Below are 25,208 nucleotides of genomic sequence, written 5' to 3'. Positions count from 1 at the left end.
GGTATGTAAAATTCAGTGCCTTCTAATTTATTGCTGGTGTTTCCTTTTGCTCTCTAACAAAAGAGTAGACTTATGGTAACATTATGGACTGAGTGTTTTTACATACCTCTCCTCTGAAAGGATTATTAGCTATTCACTTAAAGTTACTCCAAGAAAGCTGTGAATATGTGGGGAAAAGATAATAAGGATAAAGATATGAAGAAATTACTTTATTTCATCAATGCATAAAATAGAACCAGCATGTTGCATAGTGTAAGACTAGTACAAGAGGAACTGGCTAACTTGCGAGAAGAAACGTTTGCGAATATCTTCAGACAAGCGGAAGAACTGAGCGACGATCTCCAGCTGGAACCTATGCAGCTACCACGCAAACGAAAGGTTCCCAGAAGGTACAACCACGACGATGGGCAAGGACACCATCATGAGAAAGTGCAGGATCACTACAGAGTGCAATACTTCACAGCAATTAATTGTGCACCAGCCAGTTTGCAAGAGTACTTCGCTTCTGACCTAGAAGAATGCAAGACGGTGAGCAACTTGTTGTGTACTGGCGATGTGGACACAGATGCCGCTCGGAAGTATCCTGACCTTGATGAGTCTTCTCTGAGTCTAGAACTTCAGCTTTACAGACGACATTACGAAGGCTCAGCATTGGAGGAACACAGGAAACACTTCAGTGAAATGGACCCTGTAGTAAGACGTATGTTCCCTGCAGTTGAACGTCTTGTGAAATTACTACTACTATCTCTGGAAAGCTCATGTGAGGCTGAACTTTCCTTCAGTGCTCTACGTCGGCTCAAGACCTGGCTAAGGTCTACCACGAGTCAACAACGTTTCGACCATGTTGCTGTCTGTCACGTTCATAGAGACATCCTCAGGGAATTGTCATGTGAGGAGATAGCAAAAGAGTTCATTCGAGGGGTTGATGCTAGATCCCATGTATTTGGGAAATTCTGAGTGTGCACTCATGCGATGTCAATGACTTGAATTATTAAACAATGTACAAATGTTAAATTATGTAGTATCACTATTATGAGTGAGTGTATGCTCGCTTTTAGTAGTTTCCTTTGAATAGTACTGTATTGTATTATCTTCTGATGGTTATAGGGCTAAGCTACCAGTCTGTCACCTTTAGATTTCAAAGTACACCCTAGAAACCTGTAGCCTACTGGAGTATTTGTTTTCTTTAATTACCCAATATTGATGTAATTTTCCTACACAGTGGCAAACAATTTTTAAAAGATAGTATTTTCTCTAGAACCTTCTATAATAGAATTTTGTGCTTTTATTGTAGCCTACATACATTTACCTTCACATTACATAGATACTCTGCCGGTGGCCGGGGGGCTACGCACCCCCAGACCTCCACCCCCCTGTGGTGCGCACAAAGTAGTATGATGCCCATTGTGTCCCCCCGACATTTGCAGACAAAACGAGGCCCCTGGTATGATGCACGGGAAGGCGAAGCCTGTTCCTGCGACTGCTGACTGGAGTGCCTTTTGATCTTTCACAGGCTGTCACATTTTACGACAGATTTTCTAGTCTGTCGTGATGGCAGAGGGGCAGACAAGGTTTCCAGTGCCGAGGAAGCCCTGGTACTGGCTCAGGTGGTGCAACTGCGTGGGATGGTGAGAGGCCGTGTGAGGTGGAGGGAAATGTTGGTGACAATGGAGTGCGGGTTGAGGAACTCACGCCATGCTTGTGCCGCAAATGTTCCTGCGACATGCTTGCCTCCTCCACAGCCTCTTCTCCAGCAAATAGTTGTTTGCCATCTTGTTCTTAGCTGATGGGACAGCAATTTTGCAGCTAAAAGAAAGTGGAGCATCGTCAGTGTCGTCAGAGTCCTCGTCATCATCGTCCTCCTCACTTGGCGTCCGGTACCACTCGTCACGGTCATCATTTGAGGGTTCATCTATGCTGCTTCCACGTTTGTTTTCAGACCCAATATGGTCGTCATCACTCTCCCCGTCCTTGGGAATGAGTTCAACCCTTATTTCAGGGGTTGTAAGGCCCTGGCACAAGCGCAGAGGGCGACGGTGTGAGGGGATGCTGGCCTTGAGGGGGAGGGGGGCGAAAATTGGACGTCAGCTCATGACTGTCACGCCCTGTACTGACAACCTGAGTGGTATTGAGGGTGGAGTAGGTCGGTGTCAACACATCCCAGACCTTCATTCCTTCCCAAAATTGCTCGCAGTTTTTTACATTTTGTGTTGCATAGACGGCACCAGCCACGCCACAGTAATGCATCATTCAATGCTGGCGGCCATTTAGGGGTTAATCCTTTCCTTGCCCATATCAGCTGTGTGAATTTGTTAAAATGTGTTTCGTGATCTAGAAAGTTTGTTATTAAAATTTCACTTTGAAAATACAGACTGTTTTATATAATCATTCGTCGGTTAATCTTTGTTCAAAGTGGACTAATTTCTCTGATGTACACATGTCTTCACATGACTCAGCCTAAATTAATGTCAGACCAGGGTGCTTCATTTTTCCATATAATTATACTAAATAACTAAGGGTGATCTTTCAAGCACTCATGTTTAAATAGGATTTGCCTCGCTTTACGACTATTCCTTCACTGGGTCTCAACTGCTTTCGTGTCATTCACTTGAAGGTGTTTTTTCCCTCTCTCACCATAATTACTATCGCACAAGTTTTGAAGTCCTTCACCCAGTATATCCAAGCATCTTGAAGGGGTGTATAATGAAATCTTATCTTGATCTCTAATCCATAAGTATGTGTTCCTGAGTATTATTAATGGCACTGCATTCCAGAATTGACCGAGATTCACGTGAGCCAATGGTAACAATGAAAGTGCGAGGCATGGTTGAAGATATTAGTATGAGAAGTGAGGCACGGCATACGTCAGTTAGTATGAAGAATGAGATAGGAAAAACATAAGGCAGGATGAAGGACGAAACAGAGCACAAATGTGAGATAATGCCAAGAAATGAGGGTAGAGGGAGGCGGGGACGTGTTAGAGAAAGAGTGAGCTATAGCGGTGTTAGGCATGTGAGGCCGAGTGGTTTGAGAAAAGACCACAGGGTGACAGAGGCTAACGCTTGTCAAGGCAGGAGAGGTAGGGAGGTGTAAGGCATGCCAAGAATGAGGCAGGGTAGCAGGGCAGGACAGGGGTAAGAAAGGGTTGTCTTTGGCGGGGCAGCGGTTAGGCAAGATGGTGTTAGGCAGGATAGGGATAAGAAAAGGTGGTGTTAGGCAGGGCAAAGGTGTGGAAGGGTGGTATTTGGCAGGGCAGGGTAAGGTGAGGCCGTGTTAGGAAGGTCAGGGGTGAGGCAAGGTTGTGTTGGAGAGTGGAGGAGGGAGGCATGGTGATGTTAGGCAGGGCAGGGGTGAGGCATGATGGTGTTAGACAGGACACGGATGAAGTAAGGTAGTGTTAGGCAGGGCGTGAGGCAAGGAAGGTAGTGTTAGGAATGGAAGAATCAGGTACATTCGTGGATGATTTACTTAAAACTCATAACAGAATACGAGGTTTGCTAATGGAATTCGAGGAGGATAATGCAGTGCAGATCCTGCTTGTAGAATTCAGTATAATACGCCTTCTGCTTCATTTTTCTCATTGCTCTTTCCAGGTTCACTCCTTAGGAACCATACCTTCCTTTCACTTCCGTACTCTTCCCTCCTTTTCCTTAGCACTGCTCAGTACTAATCAAATGAGAGTCCTTCTCTTCGAATTTGTTGCCTTCTTTCAAAATTTTATTCATCCTTTTACTTACTTCATCCTCATAATCTTCCTCCCTTTCCGTCTATATTTCCCTGTACTAATAAAATGGTCGTCCTCCTCTTCGATTTATGTCTCTTCCTAAATTTAATTTCCCCATCTTTTCACTCTCAGTATTTTTCACAACTTCCCTCTGTTCTGTCCCGCTCTTTTCCCCTCCCCAGTCGTCATCCCTCGTCCCTCAGTGCTACCCGTCCCTTGGCCTATTACCCCTCCTCTGGACACACGAGAGCGCAATATTGATTTTCTTCTATTATCAGTTAGTCTTGGGGAGCGGCTGAATTAACCTCTTAAATGTCTGCCAAAGAGGGAGTCTTTAAAACTGATAATTTGTAAGGTAAAAGGTTATGAAAGACGTAGTTCACAAGCAGTTCTGTATTAGAATAAGCATCCTGAATGTAAACATCAAGATAGTACACTGGTAAATCACAGATAAATCAAAATCAAATCAAATATACATAATAAAATAAGATGTGACCATTACTACTCCACTCGCTTCGCAATGCGGGTGGTAACAACTACATATTCACTTCCACAATATGGCTGTTTAAGCGTGATCTTTGAAAATCTGGACCTGTGGGCGGCACAGGAACATGAAGCTTTTGGTTCCCCTTGTGGACATGTCGCTAGTCAGGCTCATTTCGCATTCCACCTGCTCACTTCACTTGGTCTTTGAAACGTTACCATGAAATATTACAATCACCTGTATTTAATGTAGCCACACTAAAGGAAGACAAAGTTTATGTTTTCAGATTTACGTTTCTAGCTTTGGAATTAGGTTGTTGCCCGTATATACATGTCATCCTGTACTTGGGCTTCTTCTAAAACTGCCCTACCCTTACGCATAATCCTTTTCATGCCTCTGATGGCCACATTACCGGCTAAGTGCAAGCATGGGACAAATCATGAACCAGGAGAAAATCTGTTGACCAAACCGTAACGTAATGGAATATCATTTTTATTAAAGGATGTGTTGCATATTATTTCACTTACTGCGCTGATTCCATCACCCTACATTGTATTAACTCTATAATCTGTCTTTGGTGTAACTCTACTTGACAAGTTCATAGTCCATAACGCAAGCATCTCTCTCTCTCTCTCTCTCTCTCTGCAGGAGTCTGGTGACGTAGTGGATCCTTTTGCTCTCTCTCACCATCTGTTCACACCCACAGTATTCCAACAGTAGCGCAAATATATATATATATATATATATATATATATATATATATATATATATATATATATATATATATATATATATATATATATTTTTTAAAAGGTTCACACAGATTATACAGTAAACCAAACCAAAAGGAACACTCAACACTCCTTCACACAAATGGAAAAACTTATGTAACCCTCAACAAATATCAGCTCCATGAATCCCGTGATGTAATTCTTTTATGCTTGCCATGTCCAGACGCTTTTTAAACCTAGGAAATGCCCCTGGTACTGACGGGGTGAACAGAGGTCACATCTAATCCCTCCAGTTCAAAGAGTTGAATGAAATCGTCTGGCAACAGAAAAAAATGAATAAAGACATCACCATACTGAATGACTTCTTTTGGGGGGGCAGAGATTAGAGGCAGGCCCTCAGGGGCGTCGAAGGCACTGTAGCACAGGTACAGTAGTAGGATTTGTCCCCGACTGTCCTGTTACTCCCTATAATCTAGTACAAACACCAAGCAAAGACTGATATCTAAGCAACAGCTGCAACACAAGAAACTGTTGTTGGGGTTACGTTTTCAACAGTGATAAATAGTTTGTTGATAACGGTGAGGCAAACATGTGCGATTACATAATAAAATCAATAACATTTCAACACACAGTTGAATACGAAAAATACCAGTTTGGCTACCTTACTACTGTACCCTCTGTAAGAAGCAGCAATACATAATTAGGCCTATTGGACTAAATACATTGTACAATAAGAAAATTCAAGAGTTTAAAGTGACACACTGATGTGTGTGTGTGTGTGTGTGTGTGTGTGTGTGTGTGTGTGTATCAGAAGTATATTTTGTAGCAGTTCTCAGCTGACAGGTAGTGGGCTAGTGGTAGACACGGGGGTCAGAGGCCAGGGATATGCTTTACGTGCAGCAGTTTAAATCTTCCATGATGACCAGGAGCTTTTTATCAAAGAAACGCTGCTCGGAAAAAAGATTTGTCTATTGTACTATGGTAACCCATAGCTTCGGGTCCTCCTACATCCCAAAAGGAGCAGTATAGCACTCTCTTTTACCATTTTAAATTATCTATCGCAGGTTATGGAGCTTTAGAGGTAATTTTTACCGAACACACAATGGGGTGCCTTCAGAGCTTGTATCCAGCAGAGGGCACTGCAGACTCTAGTTTAACACATTCCCACTTTGTTTAAAAAGCCTATTTCCCTTTGTTAATGTCAACACTATTGTGTGAAACTGTTTATCACAGTAATGTCACATACCATAATATAAATAATACAAATAGAAAACGTAATTATAACGTATCATGAATTGTTTTATTTATCATATACAGAAATGAAATATTTATTGAGGGCAACCCCACCATTTCACTGGTCCTGTAATATTACATTTTCACTACATGTAATGGAAGTGAAGTTCTTAACCCGTTGGTGTTTAAGGGTGCAGTGCAAATTTCACCCACTTGTTACCGTTTGACGCAGGCTGCGTCTGTGCACGGTTCAACCGCTCGTTACCATTTGGTGCCGTTGCGTCAAACGATAAGGCTCCTTTTTTTTAGTTATGGATGATTTTTTCATCCATTTCTGGGCGAGAACAAAGCACTACTTGTGTCTTCATGTATCCCTCCGCCATGCTCAACCCACTCCGCACCCAGCGTCGCCCCTCTGCACCAGTCAGTAGTGTGCTACGAGCCTTGCTTGAGCGTAAGGTAATTTCATTTGACGTTCCATAAAATCGGCCCTAATTGACCTACAGTAATTCTTTATACACCAAAATGTAGCCAGATAAATTCCCTATAAGTTTTTCTCAGTAACATGTACCATAAAAATTATATTTCTATGGGGAAAAAAATACTGAAAAAAAAATTAAGTAAAAAAATCAAAGCATAATTTACATCCGGCTGATCTTTTTTACAACACCATAAGCTAGTACATTTAGTCAGGATTACGGTGAAAAAAATACGATTATCGAGGCATAAATAAGGACGTGAGGTCATATTGTTTATGAACTACTGAGTGCGCAGGAATAGCACGGTGACGGTGGAGGTCTCCCAGTGTGTGGCCTTTGGTGCTGAGGCCCGCCTCTCGAGTACTTGCTCGCAGTAGGACGCAGCCTGCATCGAATGGTAATTTAAAGTATAAGTTGGCTCAGACTGTAAATTAAGCCTAGTGGGTATTTTGACTCAGTCTCTGTGTTGGCTTAATGTTGAATAAATACTGGCATTCAACATTTTGCCCACCCAGGTCACGCATGCACAGCACAGGACAGTCCTCTGTTTTGTCCTGAACTTCTCACTCATTCCATAATTAGGCCTACTTACTTTGAACTCCTCTACACCCAGCTATGCAGATCGTGAATATAGAACTTGATCCCTGTGTGCGTAGTGACGGCAGATGTTTCGGCCTGCCTTACCTTCAATGTCCGTCCTCATCCTGGTTTAGGGTCGGTCTCCTAGACCAGATAAAATGCCACGATGAATGGCAGTATTTACTTAACATTAAATTTAAGCCAACATAGAGACTGAATGAGTGAAGATACCCACTAGGCTTAATATATACACGCAAGCATATATGAAGAACCTCACTTCCACTTCGTACTAGAAATGTAATATTACAGGACAAATGAAATGGTGGGGTTGCCCTCATATGAATATTCCATTTCTGTATATGATAAATAAAACAATTCACGCTACGTTATAATTACATTTTCTATTTGTATTATGTATATTATCGTATGTGACATTACTGTGATTCACAGTTTCACCACACAAGTGCTGATATTTAACAAAGAGAAATAGGCTTTTTAAACAGCGCAGGAATGTATTAAACTTGAGTACACGTGCCCTCTATTGGGTTGGAGCTTTTCAGAAGCATTGTACAAGCTGCTACTTTATGAAATTTCACTGCTACAGAAACTATAAAGAAAGTAGAGGAAGGAAACAGCTGGTAATGGTGGTCTTGAATCTTCTGTACCATATGACCACTTAGGCATCCCACTCCAAGTCAGCGAAGTACAGCTGCAACAGGGATTACAGGCATTAGACAGTATGATTAGTCACATATTACATTGTGTTACAGCTTTACTACTACATAATTAGTTAATATTATCAATACCAGTAAAAAAAATATTAGTAATCCGTGGGTGAACTCAAAAATATATATGGTAGATTCCCTGCGATAACCATAATCTGTTCTTGCAGGACGGACAAGGCAAGGAGAGTACTGAGTCATCCCGTGCCACTTGTTCCTCCATTGTTGAATAAATAAATATATATAGAAATATATAAATAAATAAAGGGAATAATAGAATTTAGAAGAAATATAGTTATGAAGGAAAATTATCGTTCGTTGAATACATCTTCTGCAGGAAGCACAAGCTGGTAAAGGAGGTTCAGAATGTTCTTTTGTCTCCAGTTCTTCCTTCAGAAACAAATCTAAGCTACGACAAGAAATATATCCTGCAAATATATTTTTAGAATCCGGCTCCAGAGTCCTGCACATTCCACCTTCAGTTCCACAGTTATAGGTAAGTTTCAAGTTTCAAGTAGTATCTTTAACTCTATCTGTTGGGTAACGTGTATACACATCACAATCGGGCTGCTATGGGGCTGCCAGTGAGCGGCTATATATGCAAGAATCTTCCCACCACCGTTTGAACCCATGCCCATTTTCTCTACCATAGAGTAAGGAGGTACCCAAGGTACCCCAGTGATTCGCAGCTCAGTTTGTACTTAGCCTTCTGACAGAGTGGTGCAATGTCTTTCCCAGCCTCCTCATTCAATTCTGTCCCCTCACCTATCGGGCCGATTGCATCAACAACCCCCGCCAAACTTAAGCTCTTATGGCGGGGAAAGGTCTTAGTGACAGTGCCATAGGTCATGCCCTGGAAGAAAGTGTGTCCTCTATGAGCATAAATAGTGAGACTTCCTCTGAAGGAGGAAGCGAAGTATCGTGCCCTCCATCCTCAACCCGTCCTGAAATGCCTGAGAAGCCACTGAAATTGCTACAGGAGGAGGGCAGGGCCAATGAAAGTGATGAATTCATGTCAGAGGAGGAGTTGGATGACCCTGGCCACGGAGAAAGCAAGGGCGATGGTGATGGTCATGTCCTACACACACGCCACTGCTGCATCTCGCCACCACTCTCGTGGCCAGTTCGCCGCAGTCTCTCCCTCCAATATCCCTTGTCACCCCCAGCCCAGCACTTCGAGGGCATTTTCTCTCCAACCTGGCCCTTCACATGTGCCCCAGCCTCGCCCTTCACCTATGGAAATTTCCACTCTGCTCTCACATGGTCTGACTGGGCAGTCAGCATCTCCCCAGGGAAGGCCTGCATCAGGTAAGTCATCACCCCTGTACTCCCCCACCTTTGCCTCTCCCTTCCCCTTCCACCCCAGTCCATGGCCTCCCCCATGGGCGTGCACGTGGATGAAGGCGTACTGCACGTGGTGTGAAAGACTTGCTGGCAAAAAAACACAGGCAAGGCTCCCAGGTGTTGGGAAAGTGGATGCTTATGTTGTGGGAGGAGGGGCAGGATTCCAGCCCTCTGTGCCTGCCTGTGATGCAGAAGGGGAAATTGTGCAGTTTGGTGAATTGTTGCCCAGGCCCAGGATTAAGATGTCCTTTTTCCATGCAGTTTTCACTACTGCTATAATGTAGTACCTCGTGGCCGAGATAAACTATCACCAGCCCATAAGTGTGTGCTGGCTGAAGGTTTCAGCTGGCGAGAGTACAAAAAATGAAGAATTGGAGTTCCAGTGGAGGTGCGGGCGTTATTTGTGTGGCTTGGCTTGACCATGATGATGGCCCACATGGGAAGACATGTGCTCCATGATTATTGGTCCGTAGACGAACTCGTGGGCAGACCTGTCTTTGGAAAATATATGGCTCATGATATGTGCCTGGCAATATTTCGGTTCCTACATTTCAACAGGAGTTATGGGCCAGCACCCAATGACAGGTTATGGAAAAATAAGGCCTATTCTGACCATGCTCAAGGAGTCTTTTGCAAGGCTTTTCCGGCCGTTTCAGAAAGTGGTTATCGACGAGTTGCTTGTGTTGTTCCAGGGCTGTCTAGCATTTATTCAATACATTCCATCAAAGCATCACCATTTTGGACTGAAGTTCTTTGTCCTATGTGACTGCAAAACTGGAAATGTGCTTGATGTAACAGTTCATTTAGCAACATATGTTGATATACCTTCTGATGATCCCCATGGTTTCTCAGTATTAGTCGTGAAAGTGCTCATGGACAGGTATTTCAACAGCCACCACATCCTGTTCACTGAAAATTATTACACCTCCCCTGCGTCAACCAAGTATTTACTTGAATATGGTAGTGGGTCCTATGGCACTGTCCATGCTGGTAGAAAGAATTTTTCAGCTTTCCCTGAGAAAACTGAGAAAGGTCCCCTCCTAACCTGGAGATGTGGTAACATGTTAGCCCTTATGTGGCACGACAAGTGTAAGGTTAACATGTTGACCACAGTTCATAAGGGTTATGAAGGACTCAGCCAGGACAGACTTCAGGACCAGGGAACCCGTGTTCAAGCCCAATGCTGTCAACGACTACAACATCAACATGTGGCTCATTGATAAATCGGACATGCAGATAGAGGAAGTCGATTGCCTCCGTAAATCCTGTTGGTGGTACACCTTCTTAATATTGCCATCCTGAACAGTTTACGTTCTCTTCAAGCAGGTTTGGCTGAGGATTCTTTCTCTACGGGGGTTCGAGAAAGAGCTAGCACGCAAGCTGCTTGCAGAGTATGAAACTGCACAGTTGACAATTGAGGGGCGCGGGATGTACCAGGCACCCACGGCAGATAGGCCGAGCTGCACTCAGTATTTACAGCGTCACCGTCTTTTGACGTAGGCCATACACCTGCAGGTCAGCCAGCCTACAGGCGTTGCCATGTGTGCAACAAGACAAAAGGCCGGTCCTACACACGGAAGGAAACCTCCTATCAGTGTGAGGAATGCAAGGTCCCGCTATGCCCTAAATGGTTCTTTGAGTCTCACCCTGAACATGATTATTGAGAAGGTGTGTGGGAAAGTGTAAAATGTAAATAGGTGTGCACAGTTTTTGGGGTGAGAGTGGGGTTTTTGAGGAAGGTGATTTTTTTTTTTTTTTTTATGGTAATGTGATGCCATTGTTGATAATACCTTGAGTAACCGTACCTGATGTATGAAAGAAAACCAAAAGTGCACGTAAGAAAATGACTATTGGGTAGAACTACATTTTCTTTTTACATACTCTTGAAATATTTGCGATGATGTGCCATGAAGCGTATTTGTGATCTAAGGTACAAATATTATAAGTCTTGTAGACCTAAGTAATAATTTCACGATGTCTGATATTAGTAGAAAAGGCCAAAATTTATGTACAAGTGTATTCCTCATACTGAACTGTACTACATGTAATATGTTCAGCAAAGCTGCTTTCAAGTGCAATACTTTGTTGAGAAGAACAAGATTTGTTTCTATACTTACTCTTGAAAATCGCAAAGATATGACATGAAGCTTATTAATGAGCTGAAGTACAAATAGTAAAAGTTGTTGAGAGCATAAATAATATTTTCACGATGCCTGAAAATAGTAGGAAAAAGCCAATATTTATGTACACGTGTACACCTCATACTGAACCGTACTGCATGCAATATGTTGAGCAAAACTTCATTCAAGTGCAATACTTTGTTGTGTAGAACAATATTTTTTCAATACTTACTCTTAAAATATTTGCGAAGATGTGATATGAAACGTATTAGTGAGCTAAAGTACAAATAATGTAAGTTGTTGAGAGTATAGGTAATACTTTCACGATACCTGCGAAGAGTATAAAAAAGCCAAAATTTAAGTGTGCAAGTGCATACCTCATACTCAAGCTTGCCTACGTTCGCTGTGCTGAACTATTTTTTTCAAATGCAATAAACCATAATATGATATAACGTACATTATAAATGCTGTTGAACATACAGTTTAGGGTATTACAAATGATGTCTGAAAATAAAAGAGAAAAGCATAAGGTGTAGGTTTTCCCACACAGCTACGGGGCATAGTGCCTGTCTGCTACAGCTGCAAAACCAGTGGTGAGCCACATGGACAGGGTCATGACTCATCCTTATGATGTGCACAAGGAAATGTAGAATGAAGAGTGGAAAGTTTTGGTGTTTGCAAAGGAAGACCGGGCAGTGTAACAATCACTAATCCAGTCAGTGCTGCCAATGCAAGCCAGGCTTGCCTAGACCGCAGCCAACAGCGCACGCTCAGTGACTCTCCATCAAAACACCGAAAACCACTCATTTTCTACTCATCGACGGGACAACCTAGAGACCTGGGGATGGTTTCATTAACAAGAAGAGTTGTTGAGTACTGTAATACTTTTTTTTTTTTTTTTTAATTTCTGTAACTATTATAATTTTCCAGATGTTAAGGTTTGAATAAGAGCTACTTTGCCAGAAATGTCCATAGTGAGAGTACACCCGGCTAAAAATATGCCCGGCGTGTAGGGGTTAAATACAAAAACTTTTTTCATATATTTTCTTTCTTATTCCATACTATTTCTCCTATAAAGAGATACATCCAATCGAACAGAAACAAATAGAGCAATGCCACGTTTTTCAAAACCTGAAGCCTACTTGTAAATGCGCAACTGGAGGGAACTGTTCTTGTGAGAAAGACCTCACCTGGGAATAAGGACTCACCAGGGAAAAAGAACTCACCTGGGAAAAAGAACTCACCTGGGAAAAAAGAACTCAACTCTTCTCAATAGGGTGGAGTTAAAGGCCTTTCGTCTCATCAACTCTCCTTCTTTAACTGGCTCCCTTCAACCTCTGTATCTTCGCCGCACTGTTACATCTTTATCTTTTTTCTTTTGTTACCTAATTGGTCACTGCTCCTCTGAACTGTCTGCTTGCATCCCTCCACCTCTATGGCGGGTGTGTAGCACCTGTCTAGCAACAAACTCTCATCCCTTTTCTGTCCAACTCTCTAATGCAAGAGTTAACCGTTACTCTCAGTCCTTCATTTATGCAACAGGTCAACTCTGGGACTGTCTTCCTCTGTCTGTATTTCCTACTTCTTATGATCTCCAGTCTTTCAAACGCAGTGTGTCATCTCGAAATGAAAGGATCTTGCATTTGACTCCTATTGTATCGTTTTTCTTTCTTGGAAGGAACGGTTTGTGGGTGCCAGGCCTTTGGTTCCTTCTTTATTGCATTAAAAAAATGGGAAAAAAGAATTCACCTGGAAAAAAAGAGCTCACCTGGGGAAAAAGAGTCCATCTGGGAAAAAAGAGCTTACCTGGGGAAAAAGAACTCTCCTGGGAAGAGGAACTCACAGTGAAAAAAAAAAGCTCACCCGGGCAAAAAGAGCTCCACTGGGGAAAAAAGAGCTCCCCTGGGGAAAAAAGAGCTCCCTGGGGATAAAGAACTCACCTGGGAAAAAGGAATTTAATCCCCAAGCTATGGTCCTTCCAATTTATCCAGATCGTTTGGGCGTTGTCCCTCACGGGACTTCCCCTACGTGCGACATTGCCAGTTTCTACTGGGCCAGTTATCGGATTAGAGACAAGGGTTAACCCTCACTCCCAGCTCTCTCTCTCTCTTTTCCTCTGCATATAAAATCAACATTTTATGGAGATTTATTTCTATAAAAAGTCTATACGGTTTTATGAATTATTAGAATTTGAGGAAAAGCCTCCTGACTTCGTCTGTCTGTCTGTCTGTCTCTCTCTCTCTCTCTCTTTCTCTGCATAGAAAATCTACAGTTAATGGTGATTTATTTCTATAGAAAGTCTATACGGTTTTGTGAATTATTATAGTTTGTTCTGGTGACTTTTGTGTAATGCAGGCTTGATTGAAAGAAGAGCAAATTCGTCTGACTGTTACTTCACTCACGTTGGTGGCCTTTGCTGTTCGAGCAACAGCTTTTGAGGGATCAATTATAGGTCCCCTCTTTGCCTTTTCTTCTAAAAAATACTTATTTACGCTGTAAATAAGTTATTTTTCTCGACTGTGGAACAGACGAGGGCGAGTAGTAAGGGTAGGTGCTTATCTTTTAATGGCGGTCAGAAAGTGACCTGCAGATTGACACCTGACATACCCTCACTGACTCACCTACAAGTGCGACAACGTTGGAAAGCAACGTTGCTAAGTGTTGGGGTATTTATAAAAAAATCATTGTTATTATTGAAAACAATAGGCATTTTCTTAAACTATATAGCCATATTAGAGAATTTTATATATATATATATATATATATATATATATATATATATATTGTATATATATATATATATATATATATATATAAATAAATTTCATTTAGAAGTAGTAAATAGCTGACAAGAGACAGAGAGGTGTGTTTTGGTACAGATTCGGCAGCGTCGCTCGAAGGGGAAGTCCCGTGAGGGACAGCGCCCAAACGATCTGGATAAATTGGAAGGACCATAGGCAACTAATGGCCATATAGCCCCGCTAGGTTACAGGAGCGTACTACCACTCCCAGCACGGCAGCCACAGGCGAGGCTCGAACTCACGACCTTCTGGCCACGAGCTCGACGCTCTACCTCTGAGCCACCGCGTCCCCACCTGGGAAAAAGAACTCACCTAGGAAAAAGAACTCACCCTGCGGGTACCGAGAGGCTGAAGAGGACGGTAGTGGTCAACCATGGTATGTCCATGGTCATCCTCCAGGTTGCGGAATGCCGCCATCTGTGGGGGTATAGCCACACTTCATCTTATTCTTGCTAACTGCAGACGATTTTATACGGCTATGAAAAACCCCTCCCATTCCAAATGTTTATAATCCTGAGTGTAACACAAACACGCTTGACCCCTTTGCTACAATGACGTCCTGTTTGTTTATTCTCACCACCTAATGAAACCTCTTTTAGTGAAGGGCTTAGTGAAGACTATATCAGACATCTCCAATTCGAAGAGTCATTCCTAAGCAGAATACAGACATCATGTGGCAGCAAGGATAACACAGAAAAGACATCATTGTACTGAAGGGACTAAATGCTCCAGCACTAAAGACTGCACGAAAGAAGATAGAAAATGGAGAGAGTAAGGGTAGGTGTAAACTGTCATTACAGTCTTTTTCGCATTAACTTGGCCCAGATTTCTTCCTTTTGCAGTCTACAGTGTTTCACAGAAAGCAGAACAGACAATGCTACAGGTTTACATCCTTCTCACAGCACTTCTTAGTGAGTAGTATGATATTCGAATGTTAACCTATTGTTACAGCTAAGCAGTTAGGATGGAGAGATGGCAATTTTAGGCCAAGTTAGAGTAAAAAGAGGATAGGAGGAATATATTTACTCTTATCTCCTCACCTGTGCAGCCGATATGCTTAGTTTGTGATTGAAGATCGTCCACACTACCACCTCGTTGCAGGGCGGTGTGGTCAGAGAGCCTTCGTAGCGGTAGAACTTGTTCCTGTTGTTGGGTAGGAAGGTCGACAGCGGGATAGGCTGAATGGTGACCTCTTGATCTGATGGTAAAGGAACGAATGTGAAGGTATTATGCTTGTTCATAATCTACATAGAAATAACAAAAGAATTTAATACACATAATCCCCTTTAAGACCAGGATGCCCAAGTCCTGGACACCCCAAGTCCCGGACATTTTGGGTTTGGGTCCAAAAATGGCCAAAAAACGTCAAAATGAAAAAAGAAAAAGAAAAGCCGATATGTGTTCATTCCTACTCTAAATTTGCCGTGCAGTGACGAACAGCTGTGTTTTGGCACGTAGTTCTGGCGGAGTCCATTAGAATGCCCCTGCATCCTCCCCACTTTCTGCCTACCTACCGACATGACTGCACGCTCGTCGCCATGGCTGCCCACGTGCTCACTTTTGTGGTGGACATTGAATAAACTGGCAATACCTCGCCAACAGACCACATGGGAATTTAGAGTGTTGTGCAGTGTTAAGAAATTAGAATTCAGAATGCAAAGGTTTAAGTGCAGAGTGCAACACTGGCGTGTTGCAACTGGCGTGGTGCAAGTAAGAACAGAATGTGCAGTGTTAAACAGTTATAATTCACAGTGCAAAGGACTAAATGCAATTCAACACTGGGTTACTGTACATGCTTCAAGTGCACCTTCACCACTGTCAGAGCCATAGAGGAGGCGTGTTAATCTTCATGACGGTCACGGACGTATCGCAAGTACCCTAAACACTGCTGAATATTTTCGATACTCACTTCTTATTTCTCATTCTTTGGTTCCTGTTTATTTATTTTATGGTTTCTGTCCCTTTTTTGTGTGAATAAGGTCTTAAATAGGTGCTGTGCATGTACGGAGTTTTAGGTGGCTTTCAAAGTTAGGTTAGGTGGGTTTATCATTACCTGTCCAGGGGCATTTTTCCCAAGTCCCTGACAAAACCCAATACCGGACATGCCACTGGCTCTATTACGTTGGATCGTGGAGGGATTACTTACCATGATATTCTCTCTCTCTCTCTCTCTCTCTCTCTCACCAACCAACCTTCTGAATGAAGCAGATGGATGTAATGATTTGGACAAGACGTAGTGCAATGACCCGACGAAGATGTTTGTATTAAGAAACAATGGTAAAAAGGTAGGCAGTAAATTTAAGCAGAAATATCTTACGTGATACATGAAAGCTTAAATCAGAGATGAGACACACCAGCTTTGAATTAAAAGAAGTACAGTTAAAGGTTTATGTCTCACAAAGCATCAAGTTCTGTGGTAAACAAAACACAAAATATCACCTGGTTGGGTGACGCTGGCAAGCCCTGTTATAAGTCCTGCGAGTGCTGGGTTGTCTTCCTCAGAGATGGTAAACAGAACCCCCAGTACCGCCAGACCGTCCTCGTACAACGTGGCCGTTCCTGAGTCGTTGTAAACCTTCTTGTAATGCAACAGGTGGGCCTCGCACGGGTAGCTGAGGGGAGAGCACAAGCAGTAATATTTTCTCCTACCCTCTCTGCCCCCTCTCTCTGTCTGTCTGTCTCCCATCCTAGTTTAGTCCGTTAATTTAAGTTTTACCTCCATCTAAGAGGAAGGATCTAATCTTCTGACTCTTCTATCATACTGTCTCGTCCGTTTTTTTTTTTCCTGTCATCATACTTAATCATCTGCCTCCTCCACCATACAGTCTCTTCCTTTATTTCTTTCATTTCTCCTCACGTTAACATACTTAATCTGTGTCCTTCTCTATATATCATAGTGTTTCGTCCCACGGTTTCCTTTATTTCTCCTCCTGTCATCATACTAAACCCTCTGCCTCCGTTATCAGACTGCCTCATTCCTTTGTTTCCATCATGGGGCCGAGCTAACCATTGTTCACTGATTCATCCCTGTCTGCCATGCACTATCCCATGCCGTCTCAGTGTAGTCTAAGCTCTACCTCCTTGTTTCACTTCCCTCTTGCCTGTCATCTTTCATCCTCTCCTGCTTCAAGAACTTTATTGCCTAACAACAGCCCAACTCCGACCTGGTCACTCTCTTACTCCCTCCTTACTTCTGCCATGCTCCATCCTAGTCGCTACCATACTCCACCCTAAATACCGCCATAATCCACCTTAACCACCGCCATTCTCCATACTCCACCCCAACTACTGCCATACCCCACCCTACTTATTGCCATACTCCACCTAAACCACAGCCATACTCCGCCCTAAAGTCCGTCTAACTCCCAACTTGCCTGTTGTGCCGGATCGAATGCTCTGAGCCCACGGAGTCAATGGAACCCCAGTGGAAGTGAAGCTGGTCGAACACATATTCCCCGTCGAGATTCCCGCCAAGCACATAGGGTCTTTTCGGCATGTCCATCGTGACCATGGCTGCCAGTAAGGAAATACCTGTTAGTTTTTAATGCGAATAATCGATTTGGGAAGCTTACTGAAGAATCTTTGCCAGTCTATTAATTGATTAATTCTAAAATCTTGCCCTCCACACCAACGTAATCTGCGGGTCAACATTTCCTAATTAGATCACGTTAGCTTACGTAAGAACCAAATGAGAATCTGAGAACAGCAGAGTCGGTCGTGCTGCAAACATTAACAAAATTGGCCAAGGAAGCATTTTTCACAGTTAGTTCATTTTAGTATGATGGATGTGGATCTCTCACACAACTTAAATACTATGTTGTGGTTGCATGAAATTCGATACTCCTTATTTATGAGGCAGGAATGAGCCTCCTTGGTCACTAATGAAATAAACCCTTGTATGAGGCTACAATTGGCTATCAACGGAGCAGAAAAGAATTCGAGATCACTGTCAGATGAAAACAAACTGACCATAATCTTCAGAGAATAACAATTAGCTGTAATGGATAACTTAGGACAACTCAAAGGATTTCACAACCCAGTGAAGAAAGAACTATACCTTTTTACATTAACCTGGTCCAGATTTTCGTACGTTTACAGTTTAATTCGCGTAGATTACTGAAGGTAAGAGGCAATTATATGCATCTACGTCCTATCCATATCACTTTTTCGTGACTAGCATCATTCACTGAGAATATGATTTTGCAACTCGGCATTCAAGATGGAGGGATGGCAGTTTTAGATCAGGTTAGAGCAAAAGCAATATAGGCGTACCCTCGTGTCCATTATTCGTGACTTTGACTGTTGTTGGCGTAACGTCGTAGTGCATGAACAGGAAGGGATTCCATTCTGTCTCTGGTGTCCCGTCGTAGAGGTCAATAGGAGACTGGCTCTGACCTCCACAATATGGGTAATGCTCGGGCCAGTGTTCCGGGCCTGAAATGTGATACAGTAGGTCAGTAAATTGTGTGTGTGTGTGTGTGTGTGTGTGTGTGTGTGTGTGTGTGTGTGCGTGTGTGTGTGTGTGTGTGTGTGTGTGTGTCAGAGGTAGGCACTTCCGCAATCACTTCCGCAAACAGCAAAGTCTGTAATTGCGGAAGTGTGATTATTGTGCTGATTTGCATTTGTGACAAATTCTATGCAAATCTGGGGTTTTGCGCTTGCGGAAGCCCTTCCGCAAACGCAAATCTGCCCGCAAACTTCTACGTGGCCTAGCCCGGCAGGCAGCGTCTGGGTGAGATGCCGGCTCACCGGCGCCCGCCGCCACTCCCGTACTGTTGCCATATGTACGATAAATATTGTATATATACGATATATTCACCTTCAGTACGATGTCCAATAGCATTTTTCATTATCATACATTTGTATGATAATTGTTGATAATTGTATGATTACTTCAAAAAGAAATATAAAGAAAGAGAGAGAGAGAGAGAGAGAGAGAGAGAGAGAGAGAGAGGCTGAAGATCAGATTCTTCTCTTTGATATTCACCGACTTCATACCAAGCTCAAAGGCAGCGTTTCTTAACCTTTTCCGATCTCAGGACCCCCTGTAATACGGTTTCAGTTCCAGCCAGCACGCCTTTACATCTAGTTATCGGGACCACAGTTGCTTCACTGCAGAATTAAAGTGAAGTACTGCCCTAACAGTTTTGTTTCATACATTCTCGAAAAAAAACAAAAAAACAATGATGCCAGTCTTAAGCAACACCAATAAGGAAAAAAAAATAATGCAACATTTTCCAGCACCCCTAAAATTGATTTCAACACCCCTGGGGTGCTAGCACCCCAGTAAGAAACGCTGCTCTAAGGAAAGGAATGAAAATGGGTATAAGCAAGGAGGGGGACAACATTCGTACTCGTGAAATAATAAAGCATAACATCGTCATAGCAAGATGTACTCCATATAAGAGGGTTCCTCACTACATTATCTTCATGATATACAGTAAAGCTTTCGGTAAACTTATAGAGACAATATGAAAAGTAGCTTGCCCAGTTTGTATGAAACGAAGAAAAGTATATAACGAATGTATAATTCCAGCTATGACGTATGGTTGTGAGACTTGAAAACTGACAAAATCAATGGAAAATAAATTAATCCGTTCTCCAGGAGAGCAATGGAGAGGTCAATGTTGAGAATATCTTTATGAGACAGGAAAAGATCAACTTGGTTGAGAGAGCAGACTAAAGTCAAAGATATTATAGAAGTTATAAAAGAACAGAAATGGGGGTGGGCAGGCCATATAGCAAGAATAAGGGAGAACCGATGGAGCAGAGGAGGCTGACTGACTGGACACCAAGAGAATGTAAGCGTAGCAGAAAAAGGCCAGACAGGAGATGGAGAAGATGAGATAGAAGAGGAAATTTGCGGGAAAACATGGCAAAAAGATTGGTTCAGTCAAGGAATTCGTGGAAAAGGTTGGGGGAGGCTTTTGTTCAGCAGTGGATTAGTTATGGCTGATGATGATGATACCAGTACTGTACGTGCTTTCTGGGGAGAGGTGAGAAATAAGAAAATAAGGATAAAAAGCCAGCAAAGATGTGTTGTTCCCCAATAAATAAAGAAAAATATAAAGCCTATTTCAAGATGAATCATATTTTCCAGATGATATAATGTATGCTACTGATGCAAGCTACATAGATACTTAGAAAAGCTTGTTTAGCATACAAACCAATAACTTGTGATGAAAAGTGCAAAGATTTGTTACAAAGCCTCCCAGTCCACCTAGAATATGACCTTTAACCTAAATTTAAAAATTTTCAGACATACAGCATTGCCAGTGCCAGTATTTCAATCTCAACAAAAATCATTAGGTAGATGAATAACAGAGTAAATCGCAAACATACGAAATGAAACTGAACACAGTTTTATCGTTTTCCTTACCAGAGAACCACCTTTCCCCATGCGGTATATACTGTATATGACAGAAGATAAAGAGATAGACAGATAGATATACTATATGTTGGAGTTTTCTCAGTTGTTGGAGGAGTCTGGCTGTGACTAAGGAGTGAGGAATGAGGAGGTTAGAGCAGAGGAATAGAGGTGGACTGATGTGTCAACTTGTCAGAAGTGTGAGCTGCGAAGTGTAATAATTAGTTTATATACAATAGTGAAGGATTTGCCCTTGTTTTGTAGTAAAGAAACAGTCTTATACAGTATACTAATAATCTAACTATTTAATTATATATTTTAGTTTTATATACATTCATTTACTTTAGACAATTTCCAAACTTCATAAGTCACCTCTTGTTAATCAGAATAGAGTAAATAAAGATATACTTGTAGGGGATGAGTAACTAGAGATGGTTTTTAGCCCCTTGATTATGAAAAATATAACTTCCAAAATTTAACACAAGAAGCCGGTGCCAATGCACAGTAAACCCCGTCCCCGGCAGTCATAATAGTGCTGACATATAAACACAACAGGATAGCCTAGTCAAAAGATGTCACATATCAAATTTGGAGTAAATCATCTGTGAAAATTGACGATTTTATGACCACTTAAGAAATTTTTGGCCCGACCCACCTGACACTGACCCCCCTACCGCTAACTGAGGGGTGACCCCTTTGATGTAATGAGGCATGTTATAGGATGCAGATTTGAAAGATGCACCTTTAGGTTTGGGTTTCATGTCGATATGACAAATTTGAAAGTGTGGTGAGGGAAACATTAATTTTATTTTTTGGCCCTACACTCTGGGCCTTGGCCCGGATTTGTGCCCAATATTTAATCAAGGTGATCCCAGGTCATAGCTGATCATCCCTGTAATTTTAGTCAAAATTGCATCTGTAGTTTTTCGCATAAAGTTGTTAACAGACAGACGGACAAACCAACCAAACCAACCAACAAACAGACAAATCAGTGAAGAAAACAATACCCGTCCCCGAGCCCCTCCGGGGTGGGGACCGGGTAATAATCACTCTAATGGTATGGTGTACTGAATAAATGGAGCTGATGCCGTGGTAATGAAAGGGATAAAAATGGTTTGCGTTTTCGTTTTTGGTTTGTGGAACTGCTGATTTAAAGAATTTTGTGGATTAGCAAGTTGCAGGAGGCAATTTTTGAGTTTGCGGATTTGGGTTGCGGAAGTGAATTATCGTTTGCGGTGTCCATCTCTGGTGTGTGTGTGTGTGTGTGTGTGTGTGTGTGTGTGTGTGTGTGTGTTTGTGTGTGTGTGTGTGTGTTTGTGTGTGTTGTGTGTGTGTGTGTGTGTGTGTGTGTGTGTGTGTGTGTGTGTGTGTGTGTGTGTGAGAGAGAGAGAGAGAGAGAGAGAGAGAGAGAGAGAACAGGAAAATGGGAGTCATGAGAGTTGGAAAAAGTCCGCGAAAATTTACCCATCGTAAACAATTTTATCCCCCTAAGCTGCATCGGGTCTTTCAGGTCTTTTAAAATCCAATTCCAGGTCACCCACTGGCACAAGAGATCGATTCAGGTCAACACAGATTGCTTTCAAGGTCATGCTTCTTATCCTTTCTTTGAACCCCGTCACTGGGAAATTAATTATAAGGCTTGTGTAATGCCAGAATCTCCCATCCAGAAGTTTTATCTTGAAACACCACCACTTGTATGCCTCCACGAGCATTCCTGTTTATTCACGCACTCCAAAATGCAGCTAAAAATAAAAATCTACACTTAAACCACTCACTGCACACTCCTTAACCGACTCTCGTCTCCTCCCCTGGAACCCTCTTTGCTCCTTCCGCCCCGTGAATATTCTATGATTTTGTTTGCTCGGCTGAGATGATGCAGGTAGTGAACTATCTCATTTCCACATACCCTCCATGCGAGAATGGAAGAGGGATTGACGCCCACCCTCTGGACATGTACACGATCCTGATTTTCAAAAATATATAGGAAGAAGGAATGAAAAAGTAGAACTGCAAACTGTTCCTTCCACAGAAAAAAAAAAAACAATACAAGAGAGAGCCAAATTCAAGATCCGATCATTGCCTATTAATGAACGGGAATACATCCCCCAGAGACGCATAATCGGGCATGTGGCTCAGGACATGGAACGCTGTTGTAGCTGTGAGTGTCTTCATCACTCACTGTAGACTTTCTGAAAGCTTTACTTTTTTGAGATTCTGGAATATACGGTACCTAAAAACCAGACTTTCCGTCACTTGCTATTTTATTAATATTTTTATTACTTTTTTCTTTTAAACTTTGTAGATGGAACGATTGGGCAAATATGAATTGGGAGCAGATGGGGGACGCGGAAGGTGAGTGCAGGATATTCACAGAAGAAATATGTGCAGCATGTGATGTGGTGTGTGGGATGAAGAGAAGACGGAAAGTGTGGAAGGAACAACGTGGTGGAATGAAAGAGCTGAGACAGGCTGTGGCACAAAAGAAGAAAGCATACAATGAATGGGTGAGAAATAGGGGCATGGAAGAAGTTGAGAGGCGGAAGAGAGAGTTATATTTAGAAAGAAAGAGAGAGGTGAAAAGATTAGTAAGAGAGAGTACGAGGAGAGTGGATGAGGAATTTGGAAGGAATTTGAGTGTAAAGTGGAGGGACTGTAAGAAATTGTTCTGGAGAAAGAGGTGAAGAGAGTAAGACAGAATTGGAAGTGAAGTTAGCAGGAAAGTGAAAGATAAAAATGGTAGATTACTAGTAGAGAAGGGAGAAAAAGTGAGCAGATGGAGGGAACACTAACATAGAGGATGGAGAAGTAATGCAAGTATAAGTGGCTGGGAATGGCTGGGAGAAGGAGGGAGGTGAGAAGACAGGAAGAAATCAGTAGGATAGAAGTTGTGCAAGCAATGAAGAAAGTGAAATTAGGGAAAGCCCCAGGAATTGATGGAGTGTGTGGTGAAATGCTGAAGCATGGGGGAGAGATAGTAGTAGAATGGATGTGGAAGATGTTGCAGATTGGCCTGGGAGGAAGGTAGAGTCCCGGAGGATTGGAAGTCAGGTATAATTATTCCCATTTACAAAGAAAGGAAAAGGGGAAAAAGAAGTGTGTGGTAACCATAGGGGCATTTGTCTTCTTAGTATAATAGGAAAAGTGTATGGTAGGATACTTGTGACAGAGTTAGAGAAAGAACAGAGGGAATTAGTTGGAGAAGAACAGGGAGGCTTTAGGAAGGGAAGAGGAGTTGTGTAGATCAGATATTCATTCTTAGATCTTTAGTGGAAAAGTTTCTAGAGAAGGGAATGAAGCTGTATGAGGCTTTCATGGATTTGGAGAAAGCATATGACAGGGTGGATAGACAAGGATTATGGAGAAGTAACAGAATATGGAGTAGATGGGAAGTTGCTGAATGCTGCTGAAAAGTATGTATGATGGTATGAGGCTGTAGTGCATGTGGATGGTGAACTGAGTGAAATTTTCTCTTTGAAGGTTGGGTTGAAACAGGGATGTGTCATGTCTCCATAGCTGTTCAATCTAGCCATGGATGGGGTAATAAAAGGGGTACAAGGTAGGGTGGTGGATGTTGGAGCAGCCCTGGTGAGAAGGGGAGTAGTGTTTGGAAACTCCCTGTAATATTTGTTTGCAGGTGATACTGTGTTGCTAGTGAAGACGAAGGGGAGCTGCAGGAGCTTAGTGGATGAGTTTAGGAGAGTGTGTAGGAAACCGAATCTAACAGTGAATGTAGGGAAGAGTAAAGTGATGGTCTTTGAGAGAGAAGTCAGTGAATGTACAGCGAGGTTGGATGGTGAGGGAAGTGGAGAATGTGAGTACGTTTAAGTACTTGGGTAGTGTGATGAGTAAGGATAGAAGTTTGGAGGATGAAGTGCTTGAGAGGGTACAGCAGTGAAGAAAGGGTACAGCAGGAAGAAAGGTTGCTGGTTCCTTGAACGCAGTGATAAGAAACAGGGAAGTGAGCACGGAAGTGAAAAAGTTACTACATGACAGTATTGTGATACCAACTCTAACGTATGGAAGTGAAGCATGGACATTGTTGGAAGGACACAAGTCAAGAGTGAGAGCAGTGGAAATGACTTATTTAAGAGGAGCCTGTGGAGTCACATGGAGAGACAGGCTCACAAATGAGGATATAAAGGAGGAGAGTTGTGGTGTGGTTGTTGATTTGATAGGAAGCGTTAGGAGGAATACACTGAGGTGGTTTGGCCATGTGGAGAGGATGTAGGGTGAAAGGCTGACGAAGAGAGTGTATGTAAGTGACGTGGAGGAGGTGAGAGGGAGGGAGAAGCCGATGATGAGATATAGGGATGGAGTGGAGAGGTATATGAGAGAGGGGAGTGTGAGTTTGGGAGCAGGGCAGTGAAATGGCGAGGGACAGCAGGGCGACGTGGAGGCGATTTCGTTTGTAGCCGCTTTGAACGGGATTAGGGCGTCCTAGTTGTAGATAGATAGATAGATGACTCTCGCCAGTTTTTCTAAGTTTTCCAAGAAGGCTGTGTTACAGGAATAAATAGAGGCGACCTCACTGTCTCTCATCAGAGATAGCAAGTCAAACATCATATATCCAAGCCCAGCGTAAATCATTATCTTTCATCTCAGTCTTCAAATAAACCACCTCTAC

The 25,208-nt window shown here is 42.5% G+C and overlaps 1 protein-coding gene across 1 annotated transcript; it reads right to left on the bottom strand.

The window, feature by feature from the left end:
* Positions 1-11,737: 11,737 nt before the first annotated feature.
* Positions 11,738-17,719, bottom strand: LOC145416331 (carbonic anhydrase-like). The gene is made up of 6 exons (XM_080285330.1): positions 17,592-17,719; positions 16,657-16,829; positions 15,732-15,808; positions 15,258-15,461; positions 14,548-14,634; positions 11,738-11,746 (listed from the first exon to the last, which is right to left on the bottom strand). The coding sequence occupies exons 1-6, from the start codon at positions 17,717-17,719 to the stop codon at positions 11,738-11,740; spliced, it is 678 nt and encodes a 225-aa protein (XP_080141456.1).
* Between the last annotated feature and the right edge of the window lie 7,489 nt (positions 17,720-25,208).

The sequence above is a fragment of the Coenobita brevimanus genome, chromosome 105 (genome assembly GCF_032717465.1).
Source record: "Coenobita brevimanus isolate Jiangsu-jjx chromosome 105, ASM3271746v2, whole genome shotgun sequence".
NCBI classification, from domain to species: Eukaryota; Metazoa; Arthropoda; class Malacostraca; order Decapoda; family Coenobitidae; genus Coenobita; species Coenobita brevimanus.
Note: the sequence above shows the minus strand (reverse complement) of the source record. Positions and strands in the feature narration are given on the sequence as shown.